Source organism: Neoarius graeffei, chromosome 3 (assembly GCF_027579695.1).
Source record: "Neoarius graeffei isolate fNeoGra1 chromosome 3, fNeoGra1.pri, whole genome shotgun sequence".
Lineage (NCBI taxonomy): Eukaryota > Metazoa > Chordata > Actinopteri > Siluriformes > Ariidae > Neoarius > Neoarius graeffei.
Window position 1 is genome coordinate 72,846,523 of NC_083571.1, and position 14,812 is coordinate 72,861,334.

Consider the following 14,812-nt stretch of genomic DNA (forward strand, 5'->3'; position numbering starts at 1 on the left):
TGTGACGTCAGGTGAAATACCTCAATTATGCTGCTTATGAGGAACAACAAATCTGATAAAGAAGACAGATATTATACATTTTGCCTCAGAAACACACTGTAGTAGCTTTATTTAGTCTTATAACGGACATTTTACGCTGTACTAAACACCTCCCTGATCTCAGCTTCAGAGTGGGATAGAAAAATAAAACCTGCACTGTCTCAGTCTAAACTTCTGAAACCTATGGTGTGAATTTGGGGGAGATCAGAGAAAGTCAAAATTTTCATCCAAAAAGTACAAAGGCTTACAGTTTTGTTTGGGTGAAATTTTTGATGTTCTCAGATTTTCTTCATTTTCACACTGTTGGTTCCTGAGGTGAAGCGGAGACTGGAGCATGTTTCATTTCATTTTGGTCCCAAGCTGAGATCTGAGGGTTGAATTTACAATATATTCCATTCATTTTCTATAATCAGGAGCCTCAGATCTCAGTTTTGGAGTGCGATAGAAAAACAAAACTAAATAGAGACTGTGACTAAAGTCACAGTAATTTGTGCTATATGTTACAAAGCAGGACGTCTGGTCACTGTACCCTATAGATTTGGAATGGTAAAAGATAGAGCATGACGCTTAGTGAGGAAAAGTTGCACCCTGCTGCCCTGAACAACAACAAAAAAAACTTGATTGAAAAAAATCATGAAAATTGACAGTTATAAGTGATCGAAAAAAAATCCCGTTTTTCATGGATCATTCCGGATCAGTGATCCGGATCAGCATCAAAAGTCATAGCAATGTAATTCGATCCAGATGTATTCTTCATGTGAAATTTGGTGATGATTGTTTGAAAACTGAGGGAGAAATAGCATCTTAAAAAGTAATAATAAGAAGAAGAGAAGAAACAGAAGAAGGTAGAACGATCCTGACTGACAATAACAATTTGCGCCAGTGCTGCTAGTGGAAATTAACATGTGCTCCAGTCTATGCCTTCACCTCACTAACCAACAGTGCAAAGATGAAGAACATCTGAGAACATCAAAAATTTCACCCCAAAAAACTGTCAGGGGTTTTGTGTTTTTTGGGTGAAAAATTTGACTTTCTCTGATCTTCTCCAAATCCACACCATGGGTTACAGAGGTTGAGACTGAGACAGCAGTGCAGGTTTTATTTTCTATCAGACTCTGAAGCTGAGATCTGAGGGTCTGCTTTCTGATATTTTCATACATATTTAATAGGCCGAATTAGCCAAATATGTCCTTACTGAGTCCCGATAGCAAGATAGGTGCAAAAGTCAGAGCAGCAGATTTACAAATTATTTAAGTTCTGATGTTGACATGGCAATATGGATACCAAATTTGAAAATGATCCCTTGCACAACATATTCTGACAATGGAAACTTATTTGAATGGGCCATTGAAATAGTATAGTCCCTTAAAAGTAATAACAATATTACTGTTAGGTCTTTGAGCGCTGTGATGGTGTAGTTAGTGTATCAGATACCTTTACGGATAAATATGATTAATACCTGCAGTTGTGGATGAATAGCAGCCGTAGGTTTTCCAGTCTTCGGGTCTCTGGGGTAATCCATACTCTTCTGAATTATGTAGGCCTCTGCCTCTCCTGCTTCAATTACTTTCCCTAAAAGAAGATAAAAGTTTGGCTGATTATCTTTGTAGATACAGTTAAGGTCTGTCTGAACCAAAACCCCAAAATATTACTACATTGAGACTGTCTGTTCCCCGACCGAAACAAAAATATAGAAATACTCAGTTTATTTCAGTAACCAAATTAACAAACTTAGATCAGACTGAATGTACAGCCAGCATCTTTCATCGAAAGGTAGGACGATTAAATATCAGATCTCTTACATCTAAAGCACTAATTGTTAATGAACTTATTACTGATCAGGAGTTTAATGTACTGTGTTTAACAGAAACATGGATTAAGCCAAATGAGTATATAGCAGGGGCGGCACGGTGGTGTAGTGGTTAGCGCTGTCACCTCGCAGCAAGAAGGTCCGGGTTCGAGCCCCGTGGCCGACGAGGGCCTTTCTGTGCGGAGTTTGCATGTTCTCCCTGTGTCCGCGTGGGTTTCCTCCGGGTGCTCCGGTTTCCCCCACAGTCCAAAGACATGCAGGTTAGGTTAACTGGTGGCTCTAAATTGACCGTAGGTGTGAATGTGAGTGTGAATGGTTGTCTGTGTCTATGTGTCGGCCCTGTGATGACCTGGAGACTTGTCCTGGGTGTACCCCGCCTTTCGCCCGTAGTCAGTTGGGATAGGCTCCAGCTTGCCTGTAACCCTGTAGAACAGGATAAAGCGGCTAGAGATGATGAGATGAGTATATAGCATTAAACAAAGCTAGTCCTCCTGGATACAGTTATATACACCAGCCTCATCTAACTGGCAGAGGAGGAGGCATCACAGTTATTTATAATGATTATCTAGGCGTAACACAAAAACCTGGTTATAAATTCACTCTGTTTGAAGTTATTCATACTAATATAACATATGTAGCCTCGAAAAATAAGTCAACTCAGTCGATTCCGCTGATTATTATTTATAGGCCCCCAGGGCCATACTGAATTTGCAGATTTCATCTCAGACCTGGTATTTCCTTTGACAAAGACTTAGTTGTTGGAGACTTTAATATTCACTTCAATAACCCAGAAGACCCTCTGAAAACTATTTTAGATTCAATAGGGGTTAATCAGAATATTATAGGACATACCCATAATGGTGGTCACACTCTCGATCTAATACTAACATTCAGATTAAATATAGAAAATATAGTCACACTTTCACAGTCTGAAGCTGTGATCATTGTCATCTTATTCAAAATACTGTATGTCTGAGCAATAATATATGCACCTCGCCACACTACTGTATTAAACATACAGTCACGTCAACTACTTCACAAAGTTTACTCAGTAGTCTCCCAGAGTTATCAACTTTGATTGGATCACCATCAGACCCCACAGAACTTGATCAGGCAACTGAATGCTTATAGTTAATGTTCTGCTATACTTTAGATAATGTAGCTCCACTTAAAAGAAAAATGATTAGAGAGAAAAAATTAGCACCCTGGTCTAACGATGACAGTCGCACTTTAAAACAGACCACTCGAAAATTAGAACGTAAATGGCGTCAAACAAAATTGGTAGTATTCAAATTAGCATGGAAGGAGAGCCTTCTGAACTATACAGTAGAAAAGCTCTTAGTGCTGTGAGATCAATGTATCTCTCCACCCTAATAGAGGATAACAAAAATAATCCTAAATTTCTATTTAATACTGTAGCAAAATTAACTAGGAAAAAAGACCACCATAGAAAAATACACACCTGCAATATGTAGTAGCAGTGACTTCATGAATTTTTTTCCAGTGGCAAAATTGAAAATATCAGTCAAAAATTTCTAAGTATTAATATATCGCCAGACAATTTGATAAATAAACTTGTAGTTAACAATATAACTATATCAGATCAACAATTAGAATGTTTTACTCCCCTTTGAGAGACCAAACTACAACCCCGATTCCAAAAAAGTTGGGACAAAGTACAAATTGCAAATAAAAACGGAATGCAATGATGTGGAAGTTTCAAAATTCCATATTTTATTCAGAATAGAACATAGATGACATATCAAATGTTTAAACTGAGAAAATGTCATTTAAAGAGAAAAATTAGGTGATTTTAAATTTCATGACAACAACACATCTCAAAAAAGTTGGGACAAGGCCATGTTTACCACTGTGAGACATCCCCTTTTCTCTTTATAACAGTCTGTAAACGTCTTGGGACTGAGGAGACAAGTTGCTCAAGTTTAGGGATAGGAATGTTAACCCATTCTTGTCTAATGTAGGATTCTAGTTGCTCAACTGTCTTGGGTCTTTTTTGTCGTATCTTCCATTTTATGATGTGCCAAATGTTTTCTATGGGTGAAAGATCTGGACTGCAGGCTGGCCAGTTCAGTACCCGGACCCTTCTTCTACGCAGCCATGATTCTGTAATTGATGCAGTATGTGGTTTGGCATTGTCATGTTGGAAAATGAAAGGTCTTCCCTGAAAGAGATGTCATCTGGATGGGAGCACATGTTGCTCTAGAACCTGGATATACATTTCAGCATTGATGGTGTCTTTCCAGATGTGTAAGCTGCCCGTGCCACACGCACTAATGCAACCCCATACCATCAGAGATGCAGGCTTCTGAACTGAGCGCTGATAACAACTTGGGTCGTCCTTCTCCTCTTTAGTCCGAATGACACGGCGTCCCTGATTTCCATAAAGAACTTCAAATTTTGATTCGTCTGACCACAGAACAGTTTTCCACTTTGCCACAGTCCATTTTAAATGAGCCTTGGCCCAGAGAAGACGTCTGCACTTCTGGATCATGTTTAGATACAGCTTCTTCTTTGAACTATAGAGTTTTAGCTGGCAACGGCGGATGGCATGGTGAATTGTGTTCACAGATAATGTTCTCTGGAAATATTCCTGAGCCCATTTTGTGATTTCCAATACAGAAGCATGCCTGTATGTGATGCAGTGCCGTCTAAGGGCCCGAAGATCAGGGGCACCCAGTATGGTTTTCCGGCCTTGACCCTTACGCACAGAGATTCTTCCAGATCCTCTGAATCTTTTGATGATATTATGCACTGTAGATGATATGTTCAAACTCTTTGCAATTTTACACTGTCGAACTCCTTTCTGATATTGTTCCACTATTTGTCGGCACAGAATTAGGGGGATTGGTGATTCTCTTCCCATCTTTACTTCTGAGAGCCGCTGCCACTCCAAGATGCTCTTTTTATACCCAGTCATGTTAATGACCTATTGCCAACTGATCTAATAAGTTGCAATTTGGTCCTCCAGCTGTTCCTTTTTTGTACCTTTAACTTTTCCAGCCTCTTATTGCCCCTGTCCCAACTTTTTTGAGATGTGTTGCTGTCATGAAATTTCAAAATGTCTCACTTTCGACATTTGATATATTGTCTATGTTCTATTGTGAATACAGTATCAGTTTTTGAGATTTGTAAATTATTGCATTGCGTTTTTATTTACAATTTGTTCTTTGTCCCAATTTTTTTGGAATCGGGGTTGTAATTTCACCAATTTCCTCATCAAAATCTTCAACTTGTATACTAGATCCCTTACCTACACAACTCTTCAAACAGATAATACCAGAAGCAATTGAACCTTTTCTAAAAATAATCAATTCTTCCCTTAGCACTGGCTATCCAAATCCTTTAAACTAGCAGTTATCAAACTCTTGATTAAAAAACCTGACCTCAACTCCTGTCAGCTATCCAATTATAGGCCAATATCAAACCTCCCCTTTATCTCCAAGATCCAAGAAAAAGCTGTGGCACAGCAATTATGCTCATATCTACACAGGAATAACATCCTATGAAATGTATCAGTCAGGATTTAGACCTCATTATAGCACAGAGACAGCACTGGTTAAAGTAGTAAATGTCCTACTGTTGGCCTCTGATCAGGGCTGTGTCTCTATGTTTGATTGACCTTAGTGCAGTCTTTGACACCATTGATCATTCCATTTTCCTGGATAGACTAGAAAATGTTGTGGGAGTTAAGGGAACAGCCCTCTCCTGACTCAGGTCTTATTTAACTGATCACTATCAGTTTGTTGATGTAAATGGTGATTTTTCTAGACATACTAAGGTAAAGTTTGGTGTTCCACAAGGTTCTGTCTGAGGCCCACTGCTTTTTTTTTGTTTATGCAACCCAGAGGTTGTTCTGGGTAATATTATTCATAAGCATGGTATTAGCTTCCACTGTTTTGCTGATAACACACAGTTATATGTTTCTGCAAAGCCAGGTAAGACACCAGCTTAATAAAATTAAGGAATGTGTAAAGTACATCAGACACTGGATGCTTATTAACTTCCTTCTGCTTAACTCTGACAAGACAGAAGTACTTCTTCTAGGACCACATGCAGCTAGAAGTAGGTTTTCTAATTACACAGTAACACTGGATGGCCTTTCTGTTTCTTCACATGCAGGAGGAAAAGACCTCAGGGTGATTTCTTCATATGTGGCTTATATAGGGCGGAACTAATGTTAAGGCAGTGTTACAACGGACACTTTATGGCAGCGGACTGGATGGAAAAACACGTTCATGCTGTGTGTTGTTGCTAATGGTTGCATGTTCGAGCAGACAAATAAAGTTAATATAAAAGAGTAAGCCGACCCTCGATCATTTCACAATTACTGACTCCAGTCTTTCATTTGAAACTTATGGAGATAATATTATGAGGATAGCCATCTTTCATCTCAGCAGTACTGCTAAGAGAAGAAATTTAATATCACTACATGATGCAGAAAAACTAGTTCACAATTTTGTTACGAGCAATCCCAGCGTTATGGACGTGACACTTGAACTCAAAATGGCAACAAATGACCCAGTGCATGTTTTATTGTCTCCCAGTATTTAAACAGGTGTTGCATATTTTAAGGCTGTACCATACTGGAGAAGTGATAGAACAAGAACAATTCCCATAGTACATCTAGGGCATGCCAGAAAATGCCAATAAAAGATGCGTTATGGATGTGACAGAAAAAGTATCACTTTTCTTGGGTGACTGTACATTTTTATCAAACTCTGTGAAATTGTAAACCTAATGTCGAAATGGAGATATCCATTTGATAGAGGGGTCCAAGGTGAATATTAAAAAAATCTTTGTTTAAAATATTTTGTATTTCATGCAGAGTTTCGGAAGGAAAAGTCAGCGTTATGGATGTGACGAAATTCCGTTATGGATGTGACGCGTCTGAAATAGACATGGCATATGTTTAGAAAATCAGCAATTTAGCCACCATAACCCTTTGAAAAACTCTCTAAATATCAGCTAAAACTATCAAAGTTCTTAAATAATATTTAGGATGGCTATTGTTTTGCTGTTTTGTGGATTTTAGCATACATTTCTGTGGCTTGTGGCAATAATATAGAATTGTACATGATCAAAGTTGATTTTAGCTTGGGTTTTACATTATAAGAAAGAAAGACTGACAGTGACATATTAGGTTGGTTACAAATTGGTTCAACTTATTCACATCTGTAAAATACAGGCCTAGGTGATATCTCTGGGAGTGGTTTTGATGTATTACATGTTGCTTTATTTTTGCATGGTGAGGTTGACATTTACATGGAATTGCCCTTACCTCAAGGTTGGATAATTGTAATGCCTTACTGTCTGGATGTTCCAATAAGTGCATAAACAAGCTCCAGTTAGTCCAGAACGCAGCAGCGAGATTCCTTACTAGAACCAGAAGATATGACCACATCACCCCGATCTTATCCACACTGCATTGACCTTTAAAGCACTGAATGGTCTTGCACCACAGTACCTGAGCAAACGTCTGGTCCTTTATGACTTGCCACGCCTACTTTGATCAAAAAGTGCAGGCTATCTGTTGGTACTTCAAATAGTGAAGGTGACAGCAAGGGGCAGAGCTTTTTCTTACAAAGCCCCACAGTTATGGAATAGCCTTCCAAGTAGTGTTCAGGACTCAGACACAATCTCAGCGTTTAAAGGAGATACGCAGAACCATGGCCTCACTTTCGTTTATAAATGCCTTGAGACCTCAAGAATGGCACAGGAATAGTTTTAAGCATTAACAATAAATCTAATATAGTAATTTTTATGATTAAAGTGATTCATATAGGTAGCGGTCTGAGTGAATGACCTTGACATCTGTGACATCACCGCAGGAAGGCTATCGGTCTCATTGCCATTTTTGCTATATTAAAACACAGAGCTGACTGCAACTTCGAGCTTCCATTTTGAGCTAATTTATCACCATGCCACGTAGATGTGTTGCTGGCGGGTGCAGCAACATGACAGAAGGTGGATTTACATTGCATTCATGGCCCAAGGATGTTCTAACTGCAAAGATTTGAACGTGTTTTGTGAGATGTTCATGGGCACATTGGGTGCCTATGAAGTGGTCTCTCCTCTGCTCTGCACATTTTACTGAAGACATGTATGAGACCTCTGATCTGTTGAGGAGCGTTGGCTATAAGCCTGTATTGAAAGAGGGTGCAGTACCAACAATTAAAGGAAAAGAAAACTACAAGAAAAGGAAAGTAAGTTCAGTTGCACCAGTTTTCCTGGAGTATGAGCTGAGGGTTGTTGCTAAAACCCCGGACAGGACAGGATGGGACATATTATCGCTTGGGCAGTGACCTCCCCATGGTTGTTGCTAAAACCGGTGACGTCCCGTCCCATCCCAGGTTTTAGTAATTGCCTGAGCCTAACAGTAATGGCAGAGTACTCAGTATGGAGAAAATGGAGACTGAGTGGACCAACCATCTGATTTCTCCACTGGGTATGCTTGCCTCAGCAGCAATATCTCACCCTTACATGGAAGAAGTGAATGAACAGAGAACTGAACGAACAATTGAAAGTCAGATTGTTTCAAAACAATCGGCCACAAGGTTGGCCTTCAAGAAGCGAGAACGCAGACGGGTAAGATGCGACTCTCATTTGGATACAAAACAACAAAACCAACACTCGTTGTTTACCTGCATTTAGATTAATACATGTAACTTGTATTGTGTGTTTAAGTTACGGGCATAAGATTATTTAATTTGCTTCACAATGTGATTTGTCTCAGTTCATCTGATTATTTAATTAGCCTTTTAAGTTTTATCAGTGAAAATGCATGCATGTACATAATATGTTGCATCACACCTATCCTGTTTTAATGAGAGTCAACCCACAATCAATGAAGTCAAATCAGTCTTAGTTGAGCACGTCAGTAATGGTATTTCTTACTTTCACCATAAATTTTTATTTATATGACTTTGGTCTAGGTAGCATGGTGGTGTAGTGGTTAGCGCTGTCGCCTCACAGCAAGAAGGTCCTGGGTTCGAGCCCCATGGCCGGCGAGGGCCTTTCTGTGCAGAGTTTGCATGTTCTGCCCGTGTCTGCGTGGGTTTCTTCCGGGTGCCCCGGTTTCCCCCACAGTCCAAAGACATGCGGGTTAGGCTAATTGGTGGCTCTAAATTGACCATAGGTGTGAGTGTGAATGGTTGTCTGTGTCTGTGTCAGCCCTGCGATGACCTGGCAACTTGTCCAGGGTGTATTCCGCCTTTCGCCCGTAGTCAGCTGGGATAGGCTCCAGCTTGCCTGCGACCCTGTAGGACAGGATAAGCGGCTTATAAGCGGCTACAGATAACGGATGGATGGATGGATGGACTTTGGTCTATAGCTGTCAAAGGCCTCAGCCTTAAAATTGGTTCCTGCTGTGACATCACACACTCGGGGCTGGCTGGCTCAGCGGGGCAGTTCGAATGCTAACTTTGCAGTCAATTTTAACTTTAAAAAAATATATTTTTTTTATTCCCATTTATGCAGCATACAAGAGTCAAGGATGGAGATACTATCCACTCAGAAATGTATTTAAATTAAATGTTCTGTGTATCTCCTTTAAGTCTAGGCTAAAAACATCTTTTTACTCAAGCCTTTTGTTAATAGTTGCTTATTAGGTAAAGGAGTAGATCTGGAGGATCCTCAGGCATAGTGTTTTGGTAAACTGGGACGTATGGATGCTATTGCTGCCCCACTCTCACTCATTCACTTGAGTTTGTTGATGGTGTAGTGTCTGCTGCTTTATGTCCCAGGGCTCCCTCATGTGTTACCTTCTGGCTCTCCGTTTTAGTCATACTGTCATAGTTAGTCTTGCCGGAGTCCCTGCTTGCACTCGGGCACAATGTATACTGTTCTTAACCATTAGGTGACAACAGACATGCCTAACAATCTTTGTTTCTCTCTCTCTCTCTGTGCGTATGGACTGAGTGAGTGGGCAGAGCCGGAGCGTGGTAAGTGAGTGTGGAGCTGTGGTCGCTGTGCCAGGAACGAATGTTCTGTTTAAATCTTTATTTATCACCTTTCTTTCTTTCCTTCTTTCTATCTATCACTTTCTGCTGAGCTTCTAAAAAAGTTTTGCTTGGGTTAATTTTCTGGTAATAAACAGGGGTTTTCCCCTAAAGTGACTGCCTCCAGTCTTTGTGCTGGAATCATGGCAGAGGGTTTTGATAAACTTACTCGGCGTCATGCTGTTAAAACAGCATCGACAGCCAGTGTTGAGGATTGTAGTTTGGCTGCCAGTGAAGTTGTTGGTCATGAGAATATCATGTCAGTGTCTCGCGTGAATAATGCGATTGTTCTGTTCTTAAAATCAATCGAGCTTGCTAATCAGCTGACTGAGAATGGTGTGGTGATAGATGGCATTTTTACTCCTGTTGTCCCTCATTCTATGCCATCCAAGAAAGAAAGTCATTTTGTCAAATGTCCCCCCCCCCCCCCCATTCATTTCTGATGAAGTCCTAGGACAAATACTGTCGCGCTATGGCAAATTGGTCTCAACAATTAAGAAAATTCCGATTGCGAGTAAATCCCCTTTGTTGAAACATATAGTGTCCTTCAGGCGTTTCATGTATATGATCCTTAAAGATAACAAAGATGAATTGGACTTGACAATGAATGTGACTGTGGACAACTTTTAACTATGTAAATGCAACAACTAGCATTATGAAATGCTTTGGTTGTGGACAAACGGGGCATCTACGTATGTGCCCTGACAAAATGGATGACGCAAATAATATTGGAAACAAGGAAAACAGTAATGGATCTAGGGGTGATGTGGCAGAGGGGAGCGTCTAATGAGACTAACATTAGTGCAACTACTGAGGGGGAGGCAGCTGCTTGTGTTCGTGGGCCTGTGAGCGAAACTCCTGACACACATTCCCCTCAAGAGCAAAATGCAGCGCATGGGTCTGACCAAGTGCATGGAGAGAACCACAACGATACATCTACTGAGGGGAGGGTCTTTCCACACCTTTGGGGGAGATTATTACTGATTCTCAGCAGTGTCAGGGTAGCAGTGATGATGCCACTAATGGTGAGGAGGTTCCCACCTGTGCAGAAGACATGGAAACCTCTGTATTGGATGAGGGCAATAATGTTTTTAAAGTACTGTCAAATAAAGGAAAAAGAAAGTGCCCTAAAAAGAGCAAAAAAAAAAGGGGGAACAGGCTCTTATTGATCTGAGTCATAATGAGAGTGAGAGTGATCTTTCTGACTGTAGCATAACCTGCAGCTTGCGACTAAGCAGCTATCGCACTCGCAATTATAGAGTGGAGGATGTAAAGAACTTCCTTAAGGATACCAAGCATTCTAGGCAGGTCCGGGTTGACGAACATTTTCCTGATATTGAGCAGTTTATGACGAAAGCACGAACATTTATGCGTGAGGGTAGCTTCGCTGATCAAGAGGGCTATCGTCTCAGGAAAATTCTTACAAAACTCAATGTTCTCTTGAATGCCAAAGATGTTTAATGTTAAACACCTTTTCCACATGTGTCTTAGGATTGTATAGGCTTATATTTATTTTTTCCCCCTTTCTTTCTAATGATGGGTGAAATTCGTGTTGCTTCTTTAAATATAAGTGGTGCTAGAGAAAGAAGTAAGAGAGTCGCTGTTTCTGAAACAATTAGACAGAACAAATTTGAAGTCCTTTTTGTGCAAGAAACTCAGTGATATGACTAATGCAGCCAAATTGGGCTCAGGAGTTTGATGGTCTGTCTATTCTGAGTCATGGTACATCTAATAGTTGTGGGGTTGCAGTTTTGTTTTCTAAGTACTTTATTCCTATCACGTATCATGTTGATGAAATTATAAAAGGGTAGACTTTTAAAAGTCAGAGCCCAGTTTGAGAATTGTCTTTTTGTGTTTATTTGCATTTATGCTCCTACACTGGCAACAGACAGAACACTTTTTTTAAATACTTTAGGAAATGTTATAGGTAATTGTTGTTCTGAAGATATTGTAATCCTTGGAGATTTCAATTGTACTACACAAAATATTGATAGAAATCATGGGGAGCCACACATGCCCTCTCATAGACGACTTGTAGAGATTATGAATTCCAGTGATCTTAGTGATATTTGGAGAAACTTTCATGGTGGGCAGAAGCAATATACCTGGGTACACTCATAATAATTCTTTGTCTTTGGCAAGACTTTACAGATTTTATGGTTTCAAACATCAGCTTAGTCTATTCAGGAATTGTTCTATTATTCCAGTTGGCTTTTCAGATCATAGTTTGGTTTTCTGTTCTTTATTTTTAGAATCTGTTAAACCAAAAAGTGCCTACTGGCACTTTAACACAAATTTGTTGGCCGATGGTCATTTCAGAGAAGTCTTCCTTTTTTTCTGGAATGAATTCAGAACCATGAAATCTTGTTATAAGTCTCTGCAGCAATGGTGGAATTGTGCTAAGGTTCAAGTAAAACAACTCTGTCAGGAGTATACGGCCAATGTCACAAATGGGGGGGGTTAGACCAAAAATTTTTTTCTACCCCCTCCAAAATATGGAGATGATCTATCTAAGTATGGAAATACCAATATTTGGCCAACTGAAAAATGCTAACCCCCCCCCCCACATACCCTCTGAAGTTAAAGGGCCCACGGCATGGTGGTTTGTTGATGCTTTAAACGGGCTCGTGGAGGCTTCCGGATGTTATATCCGCAGCCTTTCTCGAAATGAACCCTCGGTACGTAGATATAGCCTCCTGGGAGAAAGCCCCATTTCAGCGCTTTTCCCAGTGCGTCGTTTTGCTAATGAGAAGCAGGAGGCGGGGAAGGGTAGACGGCGGGGGCGTGCCATGGGGAGAGGGGGAGGGGCTGCCGTCTGCCTCCCAAGCCGGCCGAGAGCGCTCCTCATTGGGCACGGCCAGGCGGGCGAATGCCCTGGTCCGTCCGCCCTGTCTAAAATAATGGTACAACTCGAGCCCATGGTAAAACTGGGACTTTGTCATTTTTTTCCGCATGAGGCCCATGGTAAAACTGCACTTCCAGGAGGGGCTGCCGTCTGCCTCCCAAGCCGGCCAAGAGCGCTCCTCGTCGGGCACGGCCAGGCGGGCGAATGCCCTGGTCCGTCCGCCCTGTCTAAAAAAAAAAAAAAATGGTACAACTCGAGCCCATGTACCTGGCTAACTGCAGGAAGCGGTTAGCTGCACAGCTAATGTAGCCATTGCTAGGCTAACGCACCGATTTTAAAACACGGCAAAACGACCAGTTATACACTTACTTGTTCGGTGTTTGTTGCTGATGCGGCAGGGATGCTTGGCACAGACCCAGGCTTCAGTGACAGTTGATGTGCAAAACCTGCCCTACTGTCCCAAGCTGTGGAAACATTCCTCAGGAAAATGCTTCTGACAAACATACACCGTCTTAGGTAGACTTGACGGCGTATTATTGAAGTAAATAAAATTAAGCCACTGAGTCTTCAGGGGCTCTCCCGTCGGCAGTAAAAACAGACTCCTTTCTGTGTTGTCACATCCATGTACAGCGCAATTTCCATGTTGTGTCTTCTATGGGCTCCTCACTACAAAATGTAGTCATGTGTTCTGCGCATGCGCAGTAGGCTTGGTAGGACAAACAGCAACTTTTGAGTTGGGCAGGCAATCCATACAGTGGGTGGGAATCCGGGGGGGCGTGGGGATCATCTCCCTTGCTGACGTAGGCAAGGGAAGAGTTTATCAACGCGCCGTTTTGACGTGCCATTCTCAAATGTTGGGCATAGTTTGGTTTACACATTATGAAATTTCTAGCCACTGGGGTGACTTAAGAAGGTCAGAGGAACTCATTTTAATGTTAAAAAACCTCAGAAAGTGAAAGTTTCATGCCATGGGACCTTTAATAACCCCTCCAAATGTTGGAAGCATCCCGGAAGGGAACTCAGCCTGCTCTATGTACTCTACTACACCTAGTATCTTCTTAGCTTTTGACCGTGTTGCAACAGAAGCCATTATTTACCTGCAAGAATACAGATAATGACTATTTAATACATTGGGAGATATAATTCAGATATGAATCATTTGTGCATACTGGTTCTTAAAACTAAATTAGTAACCTTAAGTAATGATCCTCTGTGCTTAAAAATAGTTCATATTTGAGGTATTACTGAAGAGTGTGACATTCATCAATAACTTCAAAACTTGCTGAAAAAGAGCAGACTTACCATATGTTTAATTTACTTGAATGTAAGGTTACTTACCACTAAGCTTATTACCTTAAAATAATGATCATATGCACTGAAAATGTTGTAGTCGTACCTAGTGGCATACCTGAAGAGGTCCGCATTCATTGATAACTTTAAAACACATTTAAAAAAAAGCAGCATTCTAATATCAAACAGCACTGTAATGTATTTTGTCATATTGTAAGAATGAAAACTTTCAGAGGGTATGTACAGGGGGGTTAGCAAGGTTCAGTTTAATAAAATTTGACATTTTCCCACATAGACCATCTCCATATTTCTAGGGGGGTAAAACATGGAAAAGTCAAAATTCTTAAAATAACAACCCCCCCCCCCCCCCCCCCCCCACACACACACACACAAAGAGCATAACACTTTCAATGAGAAAACTAGAGGAGGAAATAATTGAACTTAAAAATCTGGCAGAACAAACTGGTAATCGGGCATCCACTGAAATTCTCAAAACAAAGAAGAAAACATTGGCTGATTTTTTAGGGTTGAGGGCACAGGGAGCTCTGGTCAGGTCCCGCTTTCAAAGTGTGGAGTTGATGGATGTACCATCAAAATTCTTTTTTAACTTGGAGATAAAGAATGGTCAGAGAAAGTTCATTCATGCATGGGAAAATCTTATCTGATTCTGCAGGAATACATGAGAGAGCAGTCAATTTCTATAAGGAGCTGTACAAGTGTGATATTCCACAAGATCAGGTGACTGACAAGGCTTTCCTTTGCGATCTACCTAAGGCATGGGTGTCAAACTCTGGCCCATGGGCCAAATTT

The 14,812-nt window shown here is 40.8% G+C and overlaps 1 protein-coding gene across 2 annotated transcripts in view; it reads right to left on the reverse strand.

Annotated features, from left to right (window-relative positions):
• The window catches only part of LOC132883536 (N-acyl-aromatic-L-amino acid amidohydrolase (carboxylate-forming) A-like), a 49,240-nt gene that overhangs the window by 1,968 nt on the left and 32,460 nt on the right, over window positions 1-14,812 (reverse strand). For both annotated transcript variants that reach the window (XM_060917252.1, XM_060917253.1), the window contains exon 6: window positions 1,499-1,611. In XM_060917252.1, coding sequence (XP_060773235.1) covers window positions 1,499-1,611 — 113 coding nt within the window. The remainder of the gene's footprint in view (window positions 1-1,498; window positions 1,612-14,812) is intronic.